Source organism: Mytilus trossulus, chromosome 2 (assembly GCF_036588685.1).
Source record: "Mytilus trossulus isolate FHL-02 chromosome 2, PNRI_Mtr1.1.1.hap1, whole genome shotgun sequence".
NCBI lineage: Eukaryota > Metazoa > Mollusca > Bivalvia > Mytilida > Mytilidae > Mytilus > Mytilus trossulus.
The window spans coordinates 65,753,815-65,781,615 of record NC_086374.1 but is presented as its reverse complement, the minus strand read 5'-3'; the positions used below and the strand labels follow the sequence as shown (position 1 = coordinate 65,781,615).

The following is a 27,801-nucleotide window of genomic DNA, read 5'->3' as shown; positions in this document are numbered from 1 at the left end:
TCCAAAGTAAATCTACCTAATTCTGATCTAGCACCTATAAAAAAAAATCATGCATCTAGACGTCTTAATTATCAATCAGTACACATCCAACATTCAATAGATTAAGTAAGTAAGTAAAACTTTATTTGGATTCGGCATATTGACAAACAATACAAAAATAAGCTCTAATGAGCTTTTCACCGAAAAGATTTAGTGAAAAGACACGTTATACACAGTCAGAGCTGAGGAAAACATGACCTTGTACCACTATGTCTATGTACATATGCCACGATACATCTTATAAGTCCATGCTTCATATAAAGATGTGGGTATCACTAATTATATACTTTTATCTGAACAAAATTCTTCAAGAAGCGACAAGACCCATAATTTAGCGACAAGAAGCGACAAGAAATATGAGTTTAGAGGGAAAAAGCGACAAGAAGACTATTTATCGACAAAAAAACTTTAAAAACAGTTAAGAGGAGAAATGACAATTATAGCTTTTTATGAAATGCTTAACGGTCTTGCACATACCTCACCACTCACGAGAACATTAACATAGTTTTGCATTTTAATGCATCTTGAAAAAAAATGTCACTCTATTATCTTGCATTATGATGCAAATAGATAAACCTTAGAATGACAAATTTATTTTTTGTCACCTTTACGCAAATTTTAACTACTTTACATGTGAATAGTTTTATCTATAATACAAAATTAATGGTAATTGTCAAATTATCATTCACTAGTAACAAACTAGAAACGAAAAAAAACGACATTGTTTTGCATTTTAATGCATCTAGAACAAAATGTCACTCATGTGTTGTGTATTATAATGCAAATAGACAAACATTAGAATTTTTGTCACTTTTATGTGAATTTTAAATATTTTACTTTGAATAGTTTTATCTTTTATATTGAATTACAAAATTGTTTCTATTTGTCAAATTATAGTTTACTAGGTAATAAACTAGAAACGAAAAAAGTGACATTGTTTTGCGTTTTAATGATCTATAACAAAATGTGACTCTTATGTCTTGCTTTATGATGCAAATATAAAAACCTTAGAATGACAAAATAAATTTTAGTCACTTTTATTTGAATTGAGATACTCTACATTTGAAAAGTTTAATTTTACAAAAGTGTTTATATTTGTCAAATTACAATTTACGATATTCTGTAAATAATAACAAGCATGAAATAAAACTGAATTCACATTATTTTTTTAAAAAAATGTCTTTTTTGTGACTACAAGTCAATTTATTTTCTAGGGTATATGGTCGAATAAATGTATAGGTAGATTAAAAATATTATATTATCTGTTTATGTCGCTGTTGTCACCCATATATAAACTTCAATACATACACCCTTTTATATAGATAGCCAAGACAAGTGTGCGTGAAAAGATTACTTAGGTAAGTTGTATTGCTTCATAATATTTATAAGAACTTAGTCTAGTTCGATGTGAATATCTTTGGGCCTGCAAACATGATCATTTGAAAGGCCATGTTTTCAAGTCCGGAAAAAAGTCTAAAAAGTATAGGCAGCTGATAGGGCACATCTATGAGCATTTCTTAATACCCGATTATGGATGACTGTTACTGTCCTAATAATCATGTCATGGACGTGGTGAATTTTACATTCTATGGACTCGTGATTATACATATGTATCTTAGGAACGTACAGTGTGAGATAAGACTTGAGTAGAGTATATCAAATTGCGAGCTAAAACAAAGTCGAGATGCCAGCTAAGAAAGCCGAGTTGCTAGTTACACGACTCGATCTGAGAGTTTAAAAAGCCGATCAAGGTCCGGAATCAGCAGTCGATTTGAAAGTTACAAAATCGACGTCGCACTTAGTGTGAGCTAAGGTCGAAGAAGCGAAGTGCAAAAGTCGTCTTGCGGAAAGATACGACTGAGTTGTAATACAACGGGGCCTGAAGAAGTAGATATAAGTGGATAAGAAGACAATTTGATCATATAAGGGGATGATCTTAGATAAGAGAAATTTAAAGCGAGTTGCGAGTTATAAAAGCCAAGTTGTCATTCCCAAAAAGTCAAGATGCCAGTAGAATTATGTTATGTTCATTTCCTATTTTTGCTCATAAATTCCCAACTCTACAATCTTTTCGGACACTATATTGTTATCCTTAATAGTCGTCTCGTCACCATCTACCTTGACAGAATTCTTGGAATCTGGAATAAATAAACTCAGTGCATTTTAAACCAAACGACTAGGGTAACATGCAATAGGTTTTTGTTTTTACAGCGGATGAACGTGAGGGAATTCAGGTGTATTGATATCGCCTAGATTTCCATTACGTAATATTCGTTTTCGGTTTTTAACCGATTTATATATATAAACATGATGAATACATAGACAACATCAAGTGCAAACTAAAATTCCTTATCGCTTGTTATAAATATATTTCTTCAATTATTACTCATCAAATACTCTTTAAAGAAGTTAAATTAATAATATGAAAATGTTTTATTATATGTATATACATGTAGTAAAAAATCATTTAAAATATCTATATATATGCACACGCTTGTAGAAGAATATCTCAAGAACGTTTGCAATCTTAAGGTAAGGTTTGCATGATACGTGGATTTTTTCCTTAGTGGTAATATACCAATATGATACATCATTTTGTTCAGGTAGGAGTACCGGATAATTTAATGAAAAAAAATCAAATATCGCCCGTCCCGTTTTTTTGTACGAAAAGCTCAAAAGTTCGGTTTTTGGCGTTTTTCAGGGGAACATTTTTTTGCACTCTACTGATTCAATAATGTATGCAAGTGACGATAGGCAAATAAAACTGAATAAAACATGTTTAAACTATTGTTGTCCCTTTATTTATAACAAATTTCAAATCAAAAGTTCATAAAAAAGTACTAAAAATCAAAAAAATATTTTTTTTGGTAAAAATAAAACCGTTGCCATGGCAACAAAAAGCAGAAAAAAATCCTATTTCCGGTTCCACCGTTTTTGAAAAAAATTGAGGACATAGAGATTTTAGTATTTTCAGTTTGATGATCTAATAAAATTGATATGTCACCGAACTCGTTTTCTCAGAAATGGGCGTTATATCTTCATCATGTCATCTCGGTAAAATGCAAAAGTAGCTTTTTTGTGGATCTTCAAAGAAGATTTCATGGTCAAAGACTTTAAGTCTTGTAAGATAGCTTTAGAAGAGGTGGATTTAGAGGGGCACCTAGCCCCTCTCCCTTTTCTCAGGGGAAAAAGGGTTGAATGTATAGGGAATCAATAAAGCATGACCAGAGCGAGTTCCCTCTAAGGCAGTCAGTAGGCCCCAGCTTTTGCAAATTTCTGGACGTGCCACTACTTTCTTTTAAGAATCATTTTGCCTTGTAACCATTGAGAGCAAACCGTGATTAACTTACCTTTTATGCTCACATCTATCTTCCAGTAGGGGAGTTATTTATCTTTGGTCAAACTTTGTTTTACATATACAAGTATCTGATTTTGAAGGAAACAAAAAAGCTTTCCATGCTTCTAATGTTATATTTTAATTCATAGAATAATATTATGATTGCCATTGAGAGTAACACATACTTCTTTATTATCCAATGGGGGCCTCAAATGTTTGGTGAATTGTTTGTATGCAGCAATTGGATGAAAAGACATAAGTTGTGAATTTGAAAGTCATGTACAGCAGCAGTGTTTATTCCATTCATTTCAATCTAGACATAAACAAATATTATACAAATATTTATGAATAAGCAGAAAAAAAGTCCTGCATGAAAAAAGATAGATTTCTGGTATGATTTGTCCAATTGTTACACTTATAATGTTCAGATTTGGAGTCTTTTTTGTATAACAAACATGTACAGTAGTTGTCGTTTGTTTATGTAATTCATACATGTTTCTCGTTTTTGATATAGATTAGACCGCTTTTCCTGTTTGAATGGTTTCGTTTACACTAGTAATTTTTGGGCCCTTGATAACTTGTTGTTCGGTGTGAATCAAGGTTCCGTGTTGAAGGCCGTACATTGACCTATAATGGTTTATTTTTATAAATTGTTATTTGGAAAGAGTGTTGTCCAGATCCGGACATCCTGGCATTTAAAATTTTCAGGGGGTGATGCCAACAGGAATCCTCTAGATTTTTCATCTATTTGAAGGTGATACTTGATTATTTATATTGCATGGCCAATTATTTTGTAACCAGAGGATAAAGTTTGTTAAAAATCAAAATTGAGATATTATATAGTGTCTTTAACAATTATATTTCAAGAGTAAAATTACTATATTCAACAGGTATTGATAGATATCAATTGTATTAATTTGCATTGAAGTCTGGAAAATCTAGAGGATTCTTATTGGCATCACCTCTCAACATTGTTAACGTAACACAATTTATGCTAATCATTGATTGGTCAGTTACATGGTGTGATGTCACTGCAAATCTGAAAATTGGCACTCACGCCACATCTTTCTATATCTATATGCATGCTTCTATACATGAAGATAGACGAAACAGAAGATTGACAGACAACACAAAGCAGCTGTATATGTATTGTTATTATATGAAATAACTAATGTGGTCATGTAGACCTGTAATATGAAAATCTTACTTTTAATTTAATAAATTAAAATTAGTTCAATAAAGTTCACTTCTGGATATCTGTTTTGTATACCCCATTATGTGATTTGTGGTGTGTTTGTGTGATTGGCATGAACATTTGTATATAGATGTCTTTTTTCACATCTGCTCCCTGGTATAGTATGTTGGTTATTTTGTTGTTCAGTGATTACAGTATTTATGCAAGTTTAGATGAAATTTTATAAAATGAAAAATTGTCCAACTTTCAGAAGTATAAAGTGTTTTGGGGATCTTTTCATCAAACGTAGCACTATGACCTTCACCTTCAGTTGAATGATCAATACAACACTTATATTCTCAAAGAAGAACAATGAAACTGAAGAATAATTATTTCTTTATCTTTTGAAAATAAATGTTCGTAACATTAACAATGTAAATTTAGAAAAATAACAATAGGATATATATATATATATATATATAAGCTTGTCCAAAACTACCAACATCTTCAATTGCACCCAATCCATTACAATTGTATCAATTTTTTGTTCCCTTCTCTTAAGAGTGGACGGCACAACTGGTGGTAAATTTAAAGTTGCAAGGAAGTTGTTAATCTGTACTGGGCCCATTCCTGTGTGTACCATGGCTACAATATTTTGCATACATATTAGTTTAAAGAACAATCGCTTCCAAGAAAAGTCACATTTTTATCACATTAAATGCACCAACACTGAAATGAAATATCAATTCATTATTAAAATCATGATTGTCAAATTGACATATTTATTCCGTATTAATTTTTCATGCAAGCTGAAGGAAAAGTTGAAAATGTATAAATATATACAATTAATGAGTTCTAATAATCTGAAAGAATTATGTAATTTGGGTAAATTTATATTTCGTGCACAAAAATTCTGCTATCTATGTATACTTGTGTAGTTTATATGTTGTATGCCTATAGTTGTTATGACTTTGGTAAATAAAGATATATTATATTGGATGAACGAAATTTTAGTCATTGAGCTTTATAATAAGTCACTTAAACTTTAATCCCTTTTTAACTACATAAGGAAGAAATCAAATTAGGGACTGCCTGATCCAACACCACTTTTTTCCAATAATGTAAAATCTCATCTTAGGGCGAAATTTGATGGGCATAAAATTTACATCCGTCATCATGGTAATATACTTTTCTTTTGCCTAATATAAATCATTCTAATGTAGACAGGAAATGAGAAAATAATAATTTATAAAGCAGCAAAATTTAATCTTTAACCTTTGTATTGGATTCAAACTTTAACAGGTCATGATAAATCTATACCAAATATCAAATTAATATCTATGTAAATCTTCCCACTGCATCAGCTTGTCTTGCAAAACAGGCATTGGACTTCAGACAATCGCTGAAATGCAGTTGTAAGGGGAAAAGAGGGAGGGAATTATTTTTTTAAATGGTTTAAAAATAACAAAACAGTGTAAAATAATTGATTTCTTCCTATTGAAATCAGAGTGATTGTAATACCCCCACCCAGGGTTTGAAATTAGCAGGAGCCCACACGCCAATGGCCCCTAAAATTTGATGTGGGTTTCTTAAATTTCAGTTTTCTTGGGTATTGGGTCCGTTCGCCCTAATAACATGTTCACCCTGGGATTATTCTTCCATAGTGTCCATTGCCCTACTAAAATAAATATAATATTCAGGGCATTGAAGTTAAATAAACTTATTCAGACAGATTCAGTCTTTTAATTGCTTGTTTAGGATCAGTAAATTCAGTGGTCCGAATTATTGAGGAATTAGTAAATCCTCAATAATTTGGACCACTGATTATTGTGATCCTTGTCTTTTCAGTTGATGGATTAATAATAAAAACAAATGTTTTGTTTTGTTTTGATAAAATATTCAGCTTTAAATTAATGAAAACAATGATGTACGAAATGTAAACCACGAAACGGATTTACAAGTTCATTTATTATTATACTATGAGACTACTATAAATATTCTGTCAATTTTTCAACAAATTTTAACATAGTTTTTTTTTGGTTTAAATACTTAAAATCATGCAACTAGACTGAGACTCCTACTGTAGTAGTCTCACAACTAGACAACAGTTAAAAACAAGAATGTGTCCACAGTACACGGATGCCCTACTCGCACTACCATTTTCTATGTTTAGTGGACCGTGAAATTGAAATAAATTCTCTAATTTGGCATTAAAATTAGTTTGATCTTATCAAAGGGAACATGTATACTAAGTTTCAAGTTGATTGGACTTCTACTTTATCAAAAACTACCTTGACCAAAAACTTTAACCTGAAATTTGCACTGTCATTTTCTATGTTCAGTGATTGTGAATCGAAAAATTGGGGTAAAAACTCTAACTTGGCATTTAAATTAGAAAGATCATGTATACTAAGTTTCAAGTTGATTGGACTTCAACTTCATCAAAAACTATATATACATGTACCTTGACCAAAAACTTTAACCTGAAGTGGGACAGACGGATGAACGAACAGACGGATGACGGATGGACGAACGGATGCACAGACCAGAAAGCATAATGCCCCTCTTCTATCGTAGGTGGGGCATAAAAAATAATAAGACAGGGCGAATGTATCCTGAGCAAACAGGTATCAGTTAATAATCAGGGCGAACAGGTACTAGGGTGAATGTAAATCAGTGAGAAATTCAGAATGGACCAAGATTCCTTTTCTTATATAGGAATATATATTTGGCATACACAATTTAAGCTGTGGGCTACAGCTGCCAGTCTTCAGTTAAATCCCTGCCCACCCCATCCATACATTTGTAGATTACATAGTTGTTCCCTTTCATTTTTTTTCTATAATATTTAAATGTATGTACAAAAAACATTGTAATTACCTAGTGCTAATTTTGAATTGATGTCAAATGTTCCGTTGTTTCTCTTTCCTGTTTTAACGTCGTTTAATGAACTGCACACACTGTTCTGACACCTTATACAAAGTATGCTGCCTAAACCATATCGTCTCTCGCTCTCGATGTCGGCCAGGTGTAGTCGAGCATCACACGAGGTGCAAAACATCTGTTGGGCTAAGGCTTGAAGCTCGACTACCCGTCTACCTGTCTTCCAGTCATTATTAAGAGATGGGTCAATGGTACAGCTTGCACCAAGTTCAAGATCTGAGTCTGAGAAAACTGGATAAGTGTTGGCATGCACGTAGTTGTGATCTTCTGTAATGGGCTCATCAACAGGATGACTTACTAATATATTTCTTCTGGACTCTTGAGCTTTGAATTGCTTAACAAATGACTTTTTCGATTGAAATTTTCCTGTTTTACTTCGCAACATTTTGCAGACGATAAGTAGAATGATTGCAAATTATGTTTGCATTGACAAGGTAAATTTCGCTGATTTCAAACGCTCGAGTGAATCAGCGTTATTCCACGATTTGAATACGAGTTGTCTCCCTGTGAACGCAAACCTTACCTTAAGGGACGATAACTCTGCATTGCTGATTAAACATTTTTTTGCGGAAAAATACGAATGCCTACTCAAATCCATTCTATTAGAAAAATCGAATTATATCAGGAGAGTGACTGTAATATACAAGTATTAATATAACATATTAGAATAAACCAGAGTATAATGATTTGTAACAGTCATTACGGTGAGGATGAATTCCCTGTCATTAATTTATCACTGTCCACGCACGAACATGTTTCAGATTTATTTTTTTATATCTGTACATTAACATCAATTTCAGGAAAAGAGATGATGTTTTTTTCTGAGACAAGTGCTTGTCGGACCATCCACAGGAACTTGCGGTCATCCGATGTTCAGAAAATCGGTTCTTTGAAAAAAATTTCTTATTTGACTTTACTTTGATCAACGCAAATTTAACTCTTTGCATTTTGTAATTGTCTCTATGTTAATTCCTTTATGACTTGATATCAATGGTGTATATATCCTTTATGCTTTGTCGTTGTATGATAGATTTTCGTTGAATGTGTTTTATGTATGCCGTGATATACACTTCTCCCTTTATCTTCTGTACAGACAAAATGGCAGACAATGAAATCCAGAAAATTGTAGAACAGTTCAAAATGGTTCATCATCCAGAAACTGGATACTTTAAAGAAGTATGGAGAGGCGAAAGACAAGTAACGTTTACACAGGAAACGACGTGAGTGTAAAATGGTGCAAAAAATATACTATATTTTCAGAGAATTGTAAGTTTGAATAAAATCACCGTATTTTTTATGATAAAAGGCATAAACAAGGATTTTACTCTCGTCTTTACTGACATCATAAGACAACATGTTGCTGCGAAGTTCTTTATTATTCATTGATATAAAAAAGAAGATGTGGTATGATTGCCAATGAGACAACTATCCACAAAAGACCAAAATGACACAAACATTAACAACTATAGGTCACCGTATGGCCTTCAACAATGACTCATTTATAAAACTAAATTAAATTACTCAATGCTATGTTGAAAAAACATATATCAAATACACACAAAAACAACTAAGAACATTATAATGACACAGGTCAATATTATAATTATTACTCCATGCTGACCGAAGGAGGTCACTAAAGGATGGTTTTAATGTCGACTGTTTATACCAGCTGGTTTGACACTGGTGTTAGTTTAAAATCACGGAAGCATGCACATATATGCTTCTTTTTGTAGATTTTATTCATAATAATGTCGACCGAATCACATTTACTATGTAGCTTACTTGGTTTTAATGTGAAAGCATTCAATTGCCTATATTTTCCTATATAAGTAACCCAATGATGACAGTGAAGTGTAATTTCAGGCATGATGGAAAAAGAGACGTTGGGTCTAGCATATACTCCCTTCTGATCAATCCTAATTTTATAAGCTGGCATCAAGTAAGGTCGGATGAAATTTATAACTGGCATGCAGGAGGAACACTAAAGGTACATATGAGAGAAATACACAATAATATTTTTATTTTTAACACAAACATGACTGTGAGAATTATAAAGCAAATCATGTTCCCTTGCACAGTCGCTGGAAAATGTTAAAATCCTTTAAAAACATACAAAATATATTCCCACAGCCGCTTCTGTGCCAACCTGACTATTCTTGAAATGTATGCTAAAGATTTGTGTTGCCCCATTACTAGCAAAATAGCAAAAGTTAATTCGTTATTTAAATAGAATACTGCCGTTATTTCACATGAAACATATCAAATTAAGAAAATTATAAAAATTAAAAAGAACACGTGTAATGCTTTACAACTTGAACACTTGTCTCTTCATAGACCAATCAAGAACTTTGTCCAAATAAATTGTGTCTGTACTTAAAAAAATTGGCATTACCTAACATGCGAAAGGCACATACATAGATAATGTGCCGGTGTCAAACATGTTAGTGGGATCCAAACCCTCCCTTAACATTGTACAGTGGGATCCAAACCCACCCCTAACATTGTACAGTGGGATCCAAACCCTCCCTTAACATTGTACAGTGGGATCCAAACCCACCCCTAACATTGTACAGTGGGATCCAAACCCACCCCTAACATTGTACAGTGGGATCCAAACCCACCCCTAACATTGTACAGTGGGATCCAAACCCACCCCTAACATTGTACAGTGGTGTAACAGTTAATAAGGCTTAACTCGTCATATGAATAAAACTACAAATACTACATAGACAAGTGGACGTGATCGGGTCATGCATATTTAGAGCAAATATAAGGGTATAAATTGTTTATAAAGTAAATTATTATTTTCCACTAATAAATTGCAGTGATAACTATATATTTAAATAATTTATAGGGATTAATGGTATTGCAGGTACATGTACGGCTTCATGCAAAAGTGTTTTCTGGCTTTTAGAAAAGTACTTTTAATTTTACTTCAAAAAAAAAGGACGGGTTTTGTAATAATATCACTTGGATATATATCTAAATATCATGTGATTGATTTTCTGAAATCTATACCCCACTTTTTATCATCCAAAACGTTAAATCTAGAATTTCTAACAATCGAGATGGAGCTTACATCCATAGATATAAACAATTCACCAAAGTTTTATGGGAATTCGTGAAAGTAGGTTGTTTAATTATATAGGTAATGTACGCCATGTTGACGACAAACAGACGGTCAGACACCGGTATACCATAATTCATAATTGTGTCTAAAACACAGGCGTTTAAAAATAGATAATGCTGACTGAAATCTTGAATCATTATTTTTTTTCTGATTTTTGGCTGAGAGTTAATAAGTACTGCCTTCTACGAAACTGTAAATCTGGCCGGGGTAAAGTAATAGCAGAAAACCTTAACAAAAAGATGTTTTAATTAATAAAGTGACTTTTAATACACTGACCCCTGTAATTGAGGGTGTGAACAAGAAATGATTCCCACTTGCCTCCCCTTTTTAGCTCACCTGGCCCGAAGGCCAAAGTGAGCTTTCTCATCACTTGGCGTCCGTCGTCCGTCGTCGTCCGTCGTCGTCGTCGTCCGTCGTCGTTAACTTTTACAAAAATCTTCTCCTCTGAAACTACTTGGCCAAAATTAACCAAACTTGGCCACAATCATCATTGTGGTATCTAGTTTAAAAAATGTGTCCGACGACCCGGCCAACCATCCAAGATGGCCGCCATGGCTAAAAATAGAACATAGGGGTAAAATGCAATTTTTGGCTTATAACTCAAAAAAAAACACTGCATTAAGAGCAAATCTGACATGGGATAAAATTGTGCTTCAGGTCAAGATCTATCTGCCCTGAAATTTTCAAATGAATCGGACAACCCGTTGTCAGGTTGCTGCCACTGAATTGGTAATTTTAAGGAATTTTTGCTGTTTTTGGTTAATATCTTGAATATTATTATAGATAAAAGATAAACTGTAAAAGCAATAATGTTCAGCAAAGTAGGATTTACAAATAAGTCAACATGACCGATATGGTCAGTTGACCCCCTTAGGAGTTATTGCCCATTATAGTCAATGTTTAACCATTTTTCGTAGATCTAAGGAATCATTTACAAAAATCTTCTCCTCTGAAACTACTGGGCCAAATTTAACCAATCTTGGCCACAATCATCATTAGGGTATCTAGTTTGAAAAATGTGTCCGATGACCGGCCAACTATCCAAGATGGCCGCCATGGCTAAAAATAGAACATAGGGGTAAAATGCAGTTTTGGCTTATAACTCAAAAACCAAAGTATTTAGAGCAAATCTGACATGGGGTAAAATTGTTATTCAGGTCAAGATCTATCTGCTCTGAATTTTTCAGATGAATCGGACCCGTTGTTAGGTTGCTGCCCTTGAATGGGTAAGTTTAAGGAAATTTTGCTGTTTTTGGTTAATATCTTGAATATTATTATAGATAGAGATAAACTGTAAACAGCAATGATGTTCAGCTGAGTAAGATTTACAAATAAGTCAATATGACCAAAATGGTCAGTTGACCTCCTAAGGAGTTATTGCCCTTTATAGTAAATTTTTAACAATTTTCATAAAATTTGTAAATTTTCACTATCATTTTCCACTGAAACTAACTGGACCAAGTTCATTATAGATACAGATAATTGTAAGCAGCAAGAATGTTTAGTAAAGTAAGAAATCAGTCAAACACATCACTATCACCAAAACACAACTTTGTCAAGAATCCATCTGTGTCCTTTGTTTAATATTCACATAGACCAAGGTGAGCGACACAGGCTCTTTAGAGCCTCTAGTTTTTTTTTTGGTGAAGCATAAATTATCATTTTATACTTCCATCACCATCTAGTTCCCGCACCACTCTAAATTCCCTCCAACCTATCTCCCACTCATTTCCAGGCTTCGGTTTCAGAATCATGTCCACCTAGTGGCATCTTTGATGGAAGGGAGTTCCGTTGGTTGGACGATCAATTCTTTTAAATTGGATAAATGGTTGCCCCCCCAAACTATCCCCTAGATTGGGAAAGATTGTATAATTATATACAGACTGATCGATTGTGCAGGGGTTTTTCATATTTTTAATAAATTAAAATATATGTTTATTGAACTGGAGAGAAACAAATTGCGACCGATATTTGAAACCTTTCCATCATTATTCAAAGCATGTAACTATATGATATAGAATTAATCATTAATTATAAAAACCATGATGGATAGCTTAGTCGGTTCTCGAATAGAGGGGTGTTATGCGCGCGACTCGCCTGCATCGGTCAAAGGAAAATTTCGAAATGCTTAACAGAACTGGAGAGAAAACCTATTGCTACTGATATTTAAAACCTTCCCGTCAGTACATTTATTTTAAAGCATAGTTTTGATATAAACATCCCTTTGGTAGAATTAATGACATTGATTGAGAGCTTAGTCGATTCTCAAATTGAGGGATGTGTTCGAAGCATCTGCATCGGTGAAAGGAAAATTTCGAAAATTTGACCTAGATGGTCAAACGAATATTTCTTTTTTAAATATTGTTGTTAATAAATACAAAAAATTGCCGTTATCCAGTTTGGATTATATCTTGTCATGCTCATGCTAAGTTTAAAGTTTCCATGGAATGAGATTTATAATCACAACAGTTCAACATCAGCTCTATCTTTAACTCTCTGTTTTTGCTAATTTCTTATAATAGCTTCTAACATAGAAGTAAGATGCATGTTTGTAAGCTTAATGTCAATTTTTGTTTGTCGTCAGGTACATTTAATCGACAAAGATGGAAACCATACATGTACTATGCTAGGAGACGGAGTGAAAAATCCTGACTGCGTGTATCAGTCTATTATTCCACACGATACATGGTACTCTGCTGAACTTATTGAAGATTCTAAATATGTCTTATTTGGTGCCGTGGTCTTCCCAGGTAAGAATAAATCATGCCAAGTGTGACTCAATAGTAACCAAGTCTGTCAACATAACGTATTTTGAAAACGTAATCTCGATATGAAGATTTTTTTATAAGTATGGCAATAGATTTAGAAGCAATAGTTACCAGTTTATCGATACCACACTATATCTAAAACAGTTTACTGTTATCAAAATAAATATCAAGTTTTTTCTAATTGTTTAATTTTATTCTAATTTTAATTTGAGAGTTTATTGCATAAAACACATGTTGAAATCACTCTTATGACATAACAGTTGCTAAAACATTTCTACAATTCGCATTTTGATTATTCTGTTTATTTTAGGTTGGGAATTAAAAGACTGGACCGAAGGCAACAAAGAAGAACTGATTGCAAAATTTCCCCAGCACAAAGATCTCTTTACAAGACTTACAAAACAGAAATAGATATATGCATACTGATCCATACTCACTTAACGACTGTTTCTAATGCATTAATTTACAAAAAGTAAACAAATTTGAAATCAACATGGTTCTTTAATAATCTATTTGTAAGGTAATATACCATGTATACCAACGGTCTAATCTATATAAACAAAACGAAAAACGAGAAACACGTATATATTACATATAAACAAACGACAACTACTGTACATTAGACTGTTGTATCGCAATGCCACTTTACATTTGATCATATAAGTTTTCTTACATCCTTGAGTGTCGCTTATGAAGTCAAATCCCGAAAAAAAGCTTTGGATGCCACAATAGTTTTTTCAAGTGATACTTTCATTTTTTATCACTAGTAATCCGAAAAATAATCATCCTCCCTTTTTTAGTCCAGTCAAACTAAGATTTAACCTCAAACTAATTGCAACAGAAAATGTTTTAGTTCTAATCTATAGTATTTTGCCCTTTATATACACAGAAAAAAGTCCCATAAAATCTAACTTGAGGAAAACTCAAAATCAGCATTTTTAATTTCCTATGGAAATTAACATTGGGAAGGGAGACAACTCTTGCAAAAATTAGTCTTTTTTGGTCAATTGTTTGTTGTTTTTCTTGAAATTTATGTATAGTATGATACTTTGAGTGGGTTATAAGTTTGTATTTGACTTAATTATATAATCTTCTGCTCATGAAAAGTACAAAACCGAAGTGTTATGGGTAGTTTTATTTTTTTTCGTACATTTTTCATTAAAAAAATTGCAAATTTGAAGCTTTATAACCATTTTGAAAAAATAATGTGAAAATTTGGTATTGTTTATAGCTGCATATTATATTTTTTCAGCAACTTACTTATCTTAAGAAACTTTAAACTTAAAAAGAAGAATACATGCTGAATTATTTTTTTATTAAATTTGAGATTCTTGACCTTGACATGTTGAAAAATTTAATAAATGGTCAACTAATAAATTACGAAATCTAGATTATAGCTTGATAAAATATATGAAAACACCTTTAGAGTTGTTGTTATACTCTAAAGACCACTAAAAAAATCAAGAATCAATACATTCTGATGAATAAAAGCGGTAAAGTTATAATTTTGTATCAATTTTTATTGATATTTCTGCCTTTTTTGCAAGAGTTATTTCCCTTTCAATGCAAATCTCCATAGGAATTTAAATGGTGATTTTTTTAGTTTTCCTCAAGTTAGGTTTTATGGGACTTTTTTCTGTGTATATTTAGGGTATAATGCTAAAGATTAAAACTTAAAAATCTTCTGTTGCAATTACTTTCAGGTTAGGGTCAAATTTATGCTAGATTGACTGGACTATTTCACAACATTTAACAAACTTTAAAAAAAAAAAAAGAACAGAAATTTCATCTACAACACTATAACTACATTTTTAATCATCATTATCAATGTTTAGTTTACAAACCATTTGCCTTACTCGTACTGCAACAATAAGACAGTTAGGTTAGGACTGTAACACATTTCATAATTGAATTATTCATTTGCACTATTTTTGACAACTCTAAGTAATGTACCTTAAAATATCATTATACATCACGTAACATTTTTCATATTTTAATGTATATAATTGAGTTGTGTTAACTCGTCTAGAGTTCTGTATCACTTTAAACCTTTCAGCTCTGAATATCAAGACAGCAGTAAATGCACCGCAAAATTTAGTAATGAATATATGGTGCATTTAACCAATTTAACAATTACTTGAATTAGATTTGAAATTAAATGGAACCATATTTATCATCAAATCTTTCCGTTTCGTCGGATCACTGAAATGCATATATGGCCTTACATATCACGCTCTATCGTCGTGTATTATTTATTTCGTAAATCTATATGAATAATATTTATATTTTTTTTTATGTTTTCAATATGCAAGTTAAACTTCTACTCATCTCTCTCACGCTTTGAGCATAAAGTGACTAATCATTCGGCAATCCTTGGTAGAATCCGCTACTATCCTTCTATCAAGATGAGGGTGCGGAATCGGTCGAGTTGAGATGAATGAGTGACAAAAAAGTAAAATCACAAAAATACTGAACTCAGAGAAAAATCAATTTGGAAAGTCCATAATCACATGGCAAAATCAAAAAAACATAACGCATCAAAAACGAATGGACAAGAACTGTTATATTCCTGACTTAGTACAGGCATTTTCAAATGTAGAAAATGGTGGATTAAAATGTGAAAGTGACAAATGTCATCACATGCATGAGTAATTGCTATACAATTCGTACTGTTAGCGCGAAATTACTTTATTTGGACGAAAACGTTTATTCTAGAATTATAGAAGAAGATCATATTTTACTTAGATAGACAAAACATCAATTCCTGTAATACAAATGCAATTGAAGATATCATTGCATATAGAAATACATACACTAAAAGTATATGATAAAATATTAAACCGTGTAAGTTTTTACAGCATGTACTAAATAAAAAATACTCTAAAAAAAGTACAAATTTTATAGGTTTCGCGTATAGAAAAATATGAAACATATGAAAGAAACATATCATTTACGTTGAATGTAATTTCAAACAAAACCAATACGTTGGCGTAAGACATTTCAAATAGAATATATACCTGGAATGATGTATCTTATTCAAGTGTATTAGTGATAAAAAAAAAAGAAGGTATTAATAATTCAGTATCTAGAGACAACATTGATTTTTAAATGCCTCCAATTTTCAAATATTTATCGTTTAAAACACGAAACAGACATTTTAATCGTAAATCTAAAATATTTAATGATATTCTACATAAGTGTTTGTAATAAATTAGAATTTCTGTTTGTGTTTTTATGTTGCACTGTTTCTCCAATGCCTTCATTAAGGAGAAAGGTTTGGTGCCATCAAATATGTTTAACACCGCCACACTATGCACATGCCTGTCCCAAGGAGCATGTAATTCAGTGGATGACGTTTGTTGTTGTTTGTCGTATTTGCTCTTCTTTTTTGTTTTGCGATATGGGATTTTGTTTTAAGGCTGAACGTTGACCTACAGTTGTAAACTTCTATGTCGTGAAATAACTGGAGGAGCGTTTTCTTATTGAAAATTATATAAGAAGATCTTTTTTTTTTTAAATTAAGAGACACTTTCTGTAGCCGTGGTTTTTTTATTAACTTTTTTTTCAAAGCTCTAAATGTAGTATGGATGTGGTATTAATGTTAGATCTTTGAATGTAGTTTATATCGGTACTGAATAACGACAACAGTAGTTATACCGTTGTTCAATAGTCATAAATCGATTAAGCGAAAACAAATTGAGGTCACAAACCAAAATCTTGGTAAACATATCAAATATAACAAGAAAACAACGAACAGCTGAAACACTGAAGTTCGACAAAGATAAACATCAACAAACAAAGAAACGAACTACTTGAAAACAACTGCCATATTCTTGACTTTGTTCAGGAGAACTGGTTTTATGGCTAACCATACCTCCCACTTATATTGCAATGTTTCAAATACCGTTAAAATGACAGAAAACATTGTTTGACATGAATACAGCACAAATTAACACTAGAACACTCGAGACAGAGAAATACATATAAAGATAATCCAATAGTACATTACAACAATCAAACCATAGATTAAAAACGGACACCTCCTATGCATTTACAACAATATAATGGACAACACAATAAAATTATAAACTGTGCATCACTACCTAACTTTGATTTTCATTTTAATGTTTTACTATATTACTCAAAGAGGGACGAAAGATACCAAAGGGACAGTCAAACTCGTAAATCTAAAACAAACTGACAACGCCATGGCTAAAAATGAAAAAGACAAACAGAAAAACAATAGTACACATGACACAACATAGAAAACTAAAAAATAAACAACACGAACCCCACAAAAACTAGGGATGATCTCAGGTGCTCCGGAAGGGTAAGCAGATCCTGCTCCACATGCGGCACCCGTCGTGTTGCTTATGTGATTACAAATCCGGCAAATAGTCTAATTCGGTAGGTCAATAGTCTAATCTAATGCCACATGTGGAATTCAACATGCAATGCTAGCAGTCTGTTGTTATTTATGTATTATTGTCATTTTGTTTATTTTCTTTTGTTACCTATTCTGACATCGGACTCGGATTCTGGTACAAGAGGGACGAAAGATACCAGAGGGACAGTCAAACTCATAAATCGAAAATAAACTGACAACTCCATCTCTAAAAATGAAAAAGACAACCACACAAACAATAATACACATGACACACCGAAAACTGGGGGTGATCTCAGGTGCTTCTGAAATTAAGCAGATTCTGTTCCACATGTGGTACCCGTCGAGTTGCTCATTTTATAACAAACCCGGTTAATAGTCTTATTCGATAGATCACATTCATGAAAGGGAAGGGGATTGTAGTTACGACGTAAGGAACATATCAGATATCATTTGTAAAACGTTTATTCCATAACGGTCAACCAACTCGTGATGGCGTCCGTAAAATTTAAGTTTCATAGTTTCCTTGTGAGCAGCAACCCTCTATCAAGAAAATCATGAAATGCAACACAAGCACGGGAATATCGTATCAATTGGGAGATATATACCCCGTATGCAGGTGCTGCTGTAATGTTGCTTCTTAGAAAGGAAAGTCACAATTGGAAAGCTGAAATCATCTCTTTTTGTCGAGCCTGCAACTTTTGTTTTGAAAGCTCGACATAGGGATAGTGATCCGGCGGCGGCGGCGGCGGCGGTGTTAGCTCACTTCTTAAAAGCTTAATATTTTAGAAGGTAGAAGACCTGGATGCTTCATACTTTGTATATAGATTCCTCATGTCACGAACTTTCCGTCAGTCACATGTCCAATGTCCTTGACCTCATTTTCATGGTTCAGTGACTACTTGAAAAAAAAGATTTTTTGTAATGTTGAATTTTCTCTTATTATAAGTAATTGGATAACTATATCTGGTATGTGCGTACCTTGCAAGGTCATCTTGCTTGTCAGACCATTTTCACTTGACCTCGACCTCATTTCATGGATCAGTGAACAAGGTTAAGTTTTGGTGGTCAAGTCCATATCTCAGATACTATAAGCAATAGTTCTAGTATATTCAGTGTATGGAAGGACTGTAAGGTGTACATGTCCAACTGGCAGGTGTCATCTGACCTTGACCTCATTTTCTTGGTTCAGTGGTTATAGTTAGGATTGTGTGTTTTGGTCTGTTTTTCTTATACTATATGCAATAGGTCTACTATAATTGGTGTATGGAATGATTGTAAGGTGTACATGTCTAACTGACAGGTGTCATCTGACCTTGACCTAATTTATATGGTTCATTGGTCAAAGTTAAGTTTTTTAGTTTTGGTCTATTTTTCTTATACTTTATGCATTAGGTTAACTATATTTGGTGTATGGAAATATTTTATGATCTATATGTCGGTTACGCAGGTTTTATTCGACCTTGACCTCATTTTCACGGTCCATTGCCAAGTTTTAAGTGTTTGTGTTTTGGTCTGTTTTTCTTTATCTATAAGCAATAAGTCAACTATATTTGTTGTATTAAAGAATTGTTAGCTGTACATGTCTGCCTGGCATGGTTCATCTGACATTGACCTCATTTTCATGGTTCATTGATCAATGTTTCATTTTCTTGGTTAATGTTGAGTTTATGTGAGAGTTGTAATAAAGCTTTATATTTAGGTGTTTCAAGATAGTATCAAGGATTAGTAAAAAAGGCGAGACATTTCAGTGCGTGCACTCTTGTCTCGTAAAGTTTTGTTTTCTACCGACCCTCATTGTCAATTTCCAGATGTAAGTCAAGATATGAGGCTGACTTAATTGCAGAGTTGGGGTAATTGTAATTGTAATCGTTAATCAGATGTAATTGATTACAATTTTTCAAGTAATCATTGTAATCATTAATTAGCCAAAAATCTGATTACATGTAATTTAATTTAATCAATTACTTTTCAAAATACCCTGTAATCCTGATTACTTTATGATTACATTCTGATTACAATGAAAAAAATCTTAAACTGTGTTTATGTTCAATAAAGGAAACTTTTTGTTATTCTTATTCAATTTATTTTGAACATGTGCCACATGTGGAGCAGGATCTGCTTACCCTTGCGGAGCACCTGAGATAACCCCTAGTTTTTGGTGGGGTTCGTGTTGTTTATTCCTTAGTTTTCTATGTTGTGTCATGTGTACTATTGTTTTTCTGTTTGTCTTTTTCATTTTAAGCCATGGCGTTGTCAGTTTGTTTTAGATTTATGAGTTTGACTGTCCCTTTGGTATCTTTCGTCCCTCTTTTCTATCCTTTATCTCTAGTTCGATGGGATAGATGCATTCAATATAGTCTGTTTTTTACTGTACGTATTGTGTTATGCGTTTGTTATCCCAGTCAGGAGCCTCTGACCTTTGTAAGTACGCAATAGCAGTATGTTTTTTATTCTATTAAGATAAGATGAGAAATTTTCTTTTTATAAGAAAGTCCATGCACATTTGTTTTATAGAGAAATTTGGCCTTTTAAGTTTAAGTTTCATATGACTTATAATACAAACAATTTAAAATGATTGATCATTTATTGTTCAAACTATTTTAAACGGGACATGTATGGCTCCATCCACATCCCTTAACATGAAAGAAACAATGAAAAAATTTCATATACAAAATAAAAAATAAATATAAGTGAACTTGCTAGATAAATATATACAAATATTCCAAATTAAATTTGTATTTGATATCTTCTTTTCCATATACTCTACTGATAGATATAGGAAGATGAAGTATGATTGCCAATGAGACAACTATCCATCCAAGTGAAAAAGTAACAATTTACAAAAGTAAACCATTATAGGTCAGGATATTGCCATCAACACGGAGCTTTGACTCACACCGAACAACAAGTTTAAAAGGGCACAAAAACTACTAGTGTAAAACCATCCAAACAGGAAAACCAACTGTCTAATAAATTTCTTTGACTTTTCAAAAGAAACTAGTAGCATAAATGATGACAAATATGACAGTAGAAATGGTTCATTTGAAATCAAACAAAATGCAAAATTCAATCAAAAATCTTGACCATCATCATTCAATAAGTCAAAGTCTGTAGACTGACGGTGTAGTGCGTCAGGGCTATTACGATAGTAGTTCGGATCAAGGTTAAACTTATTTCCCATTCTGAAAAAATAATAGTTTGCATATATTCATTACCGTTATTTTCGCGGGGTGTAAATTTTCGCTTATTTTCGCGGATAGAACAAAATTGCCAAAATAAATTCCGCGAATTTAAAAGTGCACATGTAAAGGTATAGATAAAAATTCGAATCCGCCAAAATAATAACCGCCAAAATATTACGTATATGTTATTCAATAAAAATTGCGAAATTTTACACCCGCGAAAATAACCCGCTATACGGTATTTAATAGATTTACCTCTCATTTTATAGAGATCTTAATTAAAACAAATAAAATAACATACAAATAAATCAGTTAATACTACGAGTAGTTCCATAATAAAATATTTCAATAGCGATAAGTAATTAAAAGGGTTTTACTTGTTTTGGGCCTGTTAATTAAGATACAATTCATGAAAGCATATATTTCCTTGAGTAAACCTACTCGCATATGCTATCAATTAAACATTATCATTAGATCTTTATAAACACTCTTTTTATTGGTCGTAACATTGATCTTCATATCAATAAATTAAAACTAAATTGCATTGCTTTACATAAACAAATGTTAAAGTATTGCATCCTGTCGATAATTATAATTTGGCATTACGTATTCTAGACGGTTTATAACGTCTATACGTTAAATCCATTTGAAGTGCACCGATTCATATTTTGTCTTTAATATATGATTTTTTATTGATTGTTATTATCTTTGAAATAGCTTTCCATAACGGCGAGTAATATCAGATGTCAAGTACTTCGCAATTAAAGTGTTCTTTTAGTTGTATTTTGTACTTTGAATTGATCTGATCAAGCCCTTTTTAACAAATTTTCTAAAGTATGTTCTTATACTATGCTGTTTCATTACTGCACGTCCAATGTTAAATTTGAAGAAGGAGGTCTTATATGTTTAATCCTAAATAACTGTGGATGCACCTGAACTAGCCAGGACGCTGTAATTCAGTAGATTTCTTTGGTTGAAGATTTACAATTTTGCTTTTCGTTTATTTTTTGTGCAGTCTTTTCTTGTCTTGTGTTGTTGTACCATTTCCCCAGGTAATGCCGAGATTTAGTCAGTCCGGTTGTTTCATCTGGTTGTTTAACGTTTTGTTGTGACGGAGGTTGTATATAACGCTTGACACACGCTAAAATTTTTGTTCTTTGCTGAAGGCCGTAAGTGAATCTTAAAATGTAAGAAACGTGATACATACAAATTTTGCAAACATCTTTCCTTTATGCATTCTTCTAGATACTTAAGACTTTCTTCCCTCTCGGGGTTTCCTAAAAAAATTAAAAAGATCACAGATTTCAATAGCCGGGTTTCAAAGAATGCTACTTGAACAAAAGAGAATGCTTTTTACTTGACAGGGGGCCGCGGTTGCAGAGTGTTATAGGTTGCATTTCTGTAAATATTGACAATGCAATTTCCTATAGGAACTCCTTTAACGACATAAACTGTACCACTTTTGCTATGAAGATTTGAAAAAAATCTTATCCTAGAAAGTTCATTTGCACCACAATTTTTTTCAAAGGTCAAAATATAGGGCTGTGCGGCATATTTTTAACGTTTAAATGCCCTGAACTTCTCAAAGTTTAAACTTACACTAATTTTCTTAACTACCCCTACCTCGAATGAAAGGTTACCACAGATTTCATTGTAAACAATATGCACGTGTTTATTTACTGGTAACATTCCCCAGTTCTGTCTCTGCGATATGGAACACAATGAGCATAACAGGGAACCAGTATATTAACAAAATTAATTTTCTATGAATATTCAATTACTCCCCAAAAGAGGAGGGTTTTCAGAAACAGATGTATTTACAAAGTGCAACACATAAGTAGTAACTACTATTATCACTAGTAGCCAGTCAACACTGAGGTTGTGAGCTCGAACCCCGCTCTTGCGGGTGCACTCGACTCCAATCATAATTGACTAGTGTTTTCAGTTATCCTATCGAATATCATAAGTTTTCTCCACCAATAAAAACTCTCCGCCACGATATAGCTCAAAACCGCTGCTTAAAAGTGGCGTTAAACACACATTAAAAATATAATCTATACTGGACAGTTGAATATCTGATATGTCAAATATCAAAATTCCTCTAACAGTTTCCTAATATGATGTGCATAATTTAAACATACTTGAAATCGTTCAATGACGTTTCAGGGTTCTGGTCTAAGCACTGTAAGAAGAGTTGATAACACAAACCTATTTCTATCTTTCAATCTTTTTACTGAAAAATGTCTTATTTCGAAGTCTGATAATTTGAGATAAAATTCCTCATACAATTCAACAATAAAAGGTCACAGTTTTCACATATTTGCAATATTGCTGCTGAACTCAATCCGTCCGCCTTTCTGCCAGACGTCCAAACATAACCAAATTACATGTGTAACCAGCCCAAACATAATGTTCATGTTTTAAGCTAGATGCCGAAAATTACTTGATTAACCCGTTTTCTAATATTTAACTGTGGGTACTTTATGAAATGCCAATCTAGGTATACACTTAAACATTTCTGTTTTTAAAGTTTTATCACTACATTTCAACACAATATAAACAAATCTTCGAATGAAGTACTAGTATATACAGGGTTTTTTGTCAAACAAAATTCGTATGTGCTATTCTCCTGGAAACCTTGACCGTTTAAGCCAAAGAAAATTACTTATACAAAAGAACAAGAAACTCTCATTTAGATCACATTCAAAGTTTTGATATCCTAGCCCAGTAGTCAGTACTTCGGTGTTGACATGAATATCAATTATATGGTATTTTTTATAAATTTCCTGCGAACAAAACTTTAAATTTTCAGAAAAGCTAAGGATTTTCATATCCTATGCCTATATTACCTTAGCCGTATTTGGTACAACATTTTTTGAATTATGGGTCCTGAATGCTCTTCAACCTTGTACTTGTTTGGCTTTATAACTATTTTGATTCGAACGTCATTGGTTCGTCTTATATAAACATACCAAATTCCAAATCCCCCGGATTCATATTTTCTTCCTTGCACTCTTCAATACAGTCTCTGTATCCTTCTACAACAATAATGTGTAGAATATGACAATCATGTCGGTCCTATGTTGTGGCTTAATCAAATGAAAACTAATCAAAGATACCAAACCTATAAATTGGTACATCATAAACAGATCTAAATCCAGAAAAAAACATTCAATCAAATTATTAGTTTCATAAACATTTCTAAATCTCTTTTATATATACATCAAAATTTGATTAAACTTTCTTTCAAGTATTTTCTCTAATGAGAAAACGTTGCTGAAAATTAAGTCACAAATATATTAATTAAAACAATTTTCAACCAGTGGTACCTATGAACACCCATACTTACTTTTGTCATTTTCTACCGTATCCTCATGTATCTGACTAAGTGTTAACATTGTCAAAGCTGAAAGAACTAAGATCGTTAACTTGTTCATGGTTTTCGTCGTTCTGCCAAAATGTCTGCGTTTTCTGTGTATCTTTAATGCTGATTCCTATTATTTTATAAAACTTTAATGATCTTCATTGATTTTCGTATTAAATTTCTTTGTAGAGATAACATTCTTCTTATGGATTCGAAAGGCATAATTTAAAAGTGTCAGAATAATATCGGCTTTTTACTTCAAATGACATATGCTATATTGATAAAGAAACCGTTCCCTTTTAAGATTTGGCGTATTCATTTTTAGCTCACCTGGCCAAAAGGCCAAGTGAGTTTTCTCATCACTTGGCGTCCGGCGTCCGGCGTCGTCGTCGCCGTCGTCGTCGTCCTGCGTCCGTCGTCGTTAACTTTTACAAAAATCTTCTCCTCTGAAACTACTGGGCCAAATTAAACCAAACTTGGCCACAATCATCATTGATGTATCAAGTTAAAAATAGTGTTTTTTACCTGGCCAACCAACTAAAATGGCCGCCACGGCTAAAAATAGAACATGGAGGTTAAATGCAGTTTTTGGTTATTACTCAAAAACCAAAGCATTTAGAGCAAATCTGACAATGGGTAAAATTGTTCATCTGGTCAAGATCTATCTGCCCTGTAATTTTAAGATGAATGGGACAACCCGTTGTTAGGTTGCTGCCCCTGAATTGGTAATTTTCAGGATTTTTTTCTATTTTTGGATATTATCTTGAATATTATTATAGATAGAGATAAACTGTAAACAGCAATAATGTACAGCAATTTCAGACTCAAAAATAAGTCAAAATGACCAAAATGGTCAATTGACCCCCTAAGAAGTTATTGTCCTTTATAATCAATTTTTAACAATTTTCATAAAATTTGTAAATTTTTACTAACATTTTCCACTGAAACTACACGGACAAGTTCATTATAGATAGAGATAATTGTAAGCAGCAAGAATGGTCAGTAAAGTAAAATGTACAAACACATCCCAATCACCTAAACACAATTTTGTCATGAACTGTCTGCTTCCTTTGTTTAATTCACATAAACCAAGGTGAGCGACACAGGCTCTTTAGAGCCTCTAGTTTGGGTACTTAATGCTCTTAAACTTTGTACTTGTTTGGCTTTACAACTAGTTGATATGAGCGTCACTGATGAGTCTTATGTAGACGAAACGCGCGTCTGGCGTATTAAATTATAATCCTGGTGCCTTTGATAAATATTTATGCTTCCTCATAAAAAAAATAAAAATAATATTTGGAAGGTATCCAAACCTCAATATTGTTCCATCTTAATAGAAAACATTTGTTTCTATGATAAACGTATGGTAATATTTAATGAACTTATATATTATAAATTAAGCTTCGGTGACTTTCATGATTATTAGGAAATTAAGAAAAGATTACTTTCCTGTAGTATCATGTTTCAGGATTAAATGTTTCATTTCAAGATAAATTATTTTCTTTCTGAATTGTAATTTGCATCAATGAAAAATAGTCACTGAAAATCATTCAAAATTTGATCTTATTAAATACATTTTATTTGAATTTCAGGCAGATGTACTTCACACGTTTGTTGTTTGCAATTGATGAAAATAACTGATTTGAAAAATTTATCAGAGAAGGAAACAATAGCCGAAATAAAGTGTTATTTTTATGCCTTTATGCGAACTTTATAAAATCTAAGGGACTCTTTAATAACCGTCATGGATTTCTTAAGATTAATACAAATGTATAGTAATATGTGTGCATATATACTTTATTGTGTTAAATAATGGCAACAGTAATATAACGCTGTTCAAAAGTCATAAATCGATTGAGAGAAAACAAATTCGGGTTACAAACTAAAACCGAGGAAAACAAAGACACAACAGAAACACTGAAGCGCAACAAAAACGAACGACAATAAATAAATTTGGTGTATTTACTGTCTTCTGATTGGTTAAAGGTATTAGTTTTATTATCAATGTTGTTAATTTTTATGGCGACACGCCCACTCTGACGTTGTGAATTCATACGCCAACATGTGTGTACGAACGTTGTGATTGTAAATATAAATAATATAAAAATTTCTTACAGCCATATTTTTGAAAGAAATTGATTTATAATGAATGGCAATAATTTATTTTGAATTTATAGACCCATAAAATTAGTTTTTGACGCTTCACATTTTACATAATCCGCTTCGCGGTTTATTCAATGTGAAGAGTCAAAAATTAATTTTATGGTTCAATAAATTCAAAATAATTAATAGCCATTCATTAAATGCAACACACACAGAAACGAACTATACGATAACAACTACTATTTTCCTGACTTGGGACAGAACAATTCACGATATAATGTTAAAAAAACGTGTTTTTCTCTGACTTTTATAAACATAAACTGTTCATTGAATTTTTCTTATTGAAAATCTAAAATAAATTCATTTGAACTTCTGCTGGACGTACCTTTTTACCGGCTTCATATGCGAAAGAAATTCTTCGGAACATTGTTTTTTTATAGGAACATTAATGTTATGGTTATCGTTGTATAGAAAGACGATTTTACTTCATAATATAGTATATGCATAATATACATTCCTTGCTTCTCTTATGTCCTGGAATGGTTTTTTTTTCCTTAAAAAGATAAAAGTGTTAAAAAATCTGGTGAAATCATATGTGTTTCATATTTTACTGAAATAGTCTCTGATAAACTGTTTATGTTACGAGAAAGAAAAAAAAATTCCCGGTATCAATGGTGGCATTCAAAACAGTCAGATCATGGTTTGTCTCTCACGAATATTATAACTTACTAGATTTTAACACCGGAAAACTACTTTTATTTTTATCAAAATCATATTATTGTGAACATTTCACCAACATATCTAATGTAAGTTAAATGATATAAATTAGGTTTTTTTAAGTGAATGTATTTGACGAATTACAATGGGAAGAAACCATGACATATTTGTATATGTATTTTGTATGATTTGTAAAAAAAAATCTTGCCTTGTATAAGCCTATGTGTATTTGTTTGGAATGGAATGTATTATATACATGTATACCCATACACTTATTTTGTGTTTTTTTTTGCCTATGCACAAAGCTTCACTACAATAAAATATGGATAAAAACTATATAAAAATCGGCACTTTTCTTAATTCTTTTTTGAATTTATATTCATCACTGAATTACTGTGGAATTTATTTACATTTAGTTACTTGTGTTACGTATTCACCTGTGCACATATATTGTTCGTCTTAAAATCTTTTTTTGTTTCGGTCCAAACTCATATAAATTACAAGGGATGAGTATCAAGAAACCTTATCTTAAACTTTGCGAACTTGCTAATAATTTCTTTATACCAGAAAGCAAGTTTTGTCTACATTAGATTCATCAGTCGTTCGTATACTTATTGATTTTTTTCTAGTATCGAACGTGGGGAATCCTCTATATAT

The 27,801-nt window shown here is 32.3% G+C and overlaps 3 protein-coding genes across 5 annotated transcripts; 1 reads left to right on the top strand and 2 right to left on the bottom strand.

Annotated features, from left to right (window-relative positions):
- The first annotated feature begins 1,300 nt into the window (after positions 1-1,300).
- LOC134705333 (uncharacterized) lies at positions 1,301-13,858 on the top strand. 2 transcript variants are annotated; one of them, XM_063564078.1, is made up of 5 exons: positions 1,301-1,397; positions 8,587-8,713; positions 9,357-9,480; positions 13,208-13,373; positions 13,702-13,858. In XM_063564078.1, exons 2-5 carry the CDS (start codon positions 8,592-8,594, stop codon positions 13,800-13,802), a joined length of 513 nt encoding a protein of 170 aa, XP_063420148.1. In that variant the 5' UTR covers positions 1,301-1,397; positions 8,587-8,591; the 3' UTR covers positions 13,803-13,858. The 2 variants fall into 2 exon arrangements, with proteins under 2 accessions (XP_063420148.1, XP_063420149.1); XM_063564079.1 differs by having other exon boundaries at positions 1,325-1,392; positions 8,586-8,713.
- LOC134705944 (uncharacterized) lies at positions 4,554-7,966 on the bottom strand. The gene is made up of 3 exons (XM_063564657.1): positions 7,431-7,966; positions 5,054-5,195; positions 4,554-4,563 (listed from the first exon to the last, which is right to left on the bottom strand). Exons 1-3 carry the CDS (start codon positions 7,876-7,878, stop codon positions 4,554-4,556), a joined length of 600 nt encoding a protein of 199 aa, XP_063420727.1. The 5' UTR covers positions 7,879-7,966.
- Positions 13,859-20,476: 6,618 nt separating the features above from the next.
- Positions 20,477-27,247, bottom strand: LOC134705332 (uncharacterized). 2 transcript variants are annotated; one of them, XR_010105535.1, is made up of 4 exons: positions 26,813-27,247; positions 23,933-23,998; positions 22,168-22,237; positions 20,477-20,960 (listed from the first exon to the last, which is right to left on the bottom strand). XR_010105535.1 is itself a non-coding variant. In XM_063564077.1 (4 exons), exons 1-4 carry the CDS (start codon positions 24,395-24,397, stop codon positions 20,849-20,851), a joined length of 336 nt encoding a protein of 111 aa, XP_063420147.1. In that variant the 5' UTR covers positions 24,398-24,629; the 3' UTR covers positions 20,477-20,848. The 2 variants fall into 2 exon arrangements, 1 of the variants encoding a protein (XP_063420147.1); XM_063564077.1 differs by lacking the exon at positions 26,813-27,247 and adding an exon at positions 24,310-24,629.
- Positions 27,248-27,801: the final 554 nt, after the last annotated feature.

What these genes read in the sequence shown, in the direction of transcription:
- LOC134705332 (XM_063564077.1), bottom strand. Translation starts at nt 24,397, where the DNA reads ATGAACAAGTTAACGATCTTAGTTCTTTCAGCTTTGACAATGTTAACA. An exon ending in TACGGTAGAAAATGACAAAA is followed by an intron (nt 23,999 to 24,309) that starts GTAAGTATGGGT and finishes TTATTGTTGTAG; the next exon opens with AAGGATACAGAGACTGTATT. An exon ending in TCCGGGGGATTTGGAATTTG is followed by an intron (nt 22,238 to 23,932) that starts GTATGTTTATAT and finishes TAATTTTTTTAG; the next exon opens with GAAACCCCGAGAGGGAAGAA.
- LOC134705944 (XM_063564657.1), bottom strand. Translation starts at nt 7,878, where the DNA reads ATGTTGCGAAGTAAAACAGGAAAATTTCAATCGAAAAAGTCATTTGTT. An exon ending in CAATTCAAAATTAGCACTAG is followed by an intron (nt 5,196 to 7,430) that starts GTAATTACAATG and finishes AAAATATTGTAG; the next exon opens with CCATGGTACACACAGGAATG.
- LOC134705333 (XM_063564078.1), top strand. Translation starts at nt 8,592, where the DNA reads ATGGCAGACAATGAAATCCAGAAAATTGTAGAACAGTTCAAAATGGTT. An exon ending in ACGTTTACACAGGAAACGAC is followed by an intron (nt 8,714 to 9,356) that starts GTGAGTGTAAAA and finishes GTGTAATTTCAG; the next exon opens with GCATGATGGAAAAAGAGACG. An exon ending in TGGTGCCGTGGTCTTCCCAG is followed by an intron (nt 13,374 to 13,701) that starts GTAAGAATAAAT and finishes TGTTTATTTTAG; the next exon opens with GTTGGGAATTAAAAGACTGG.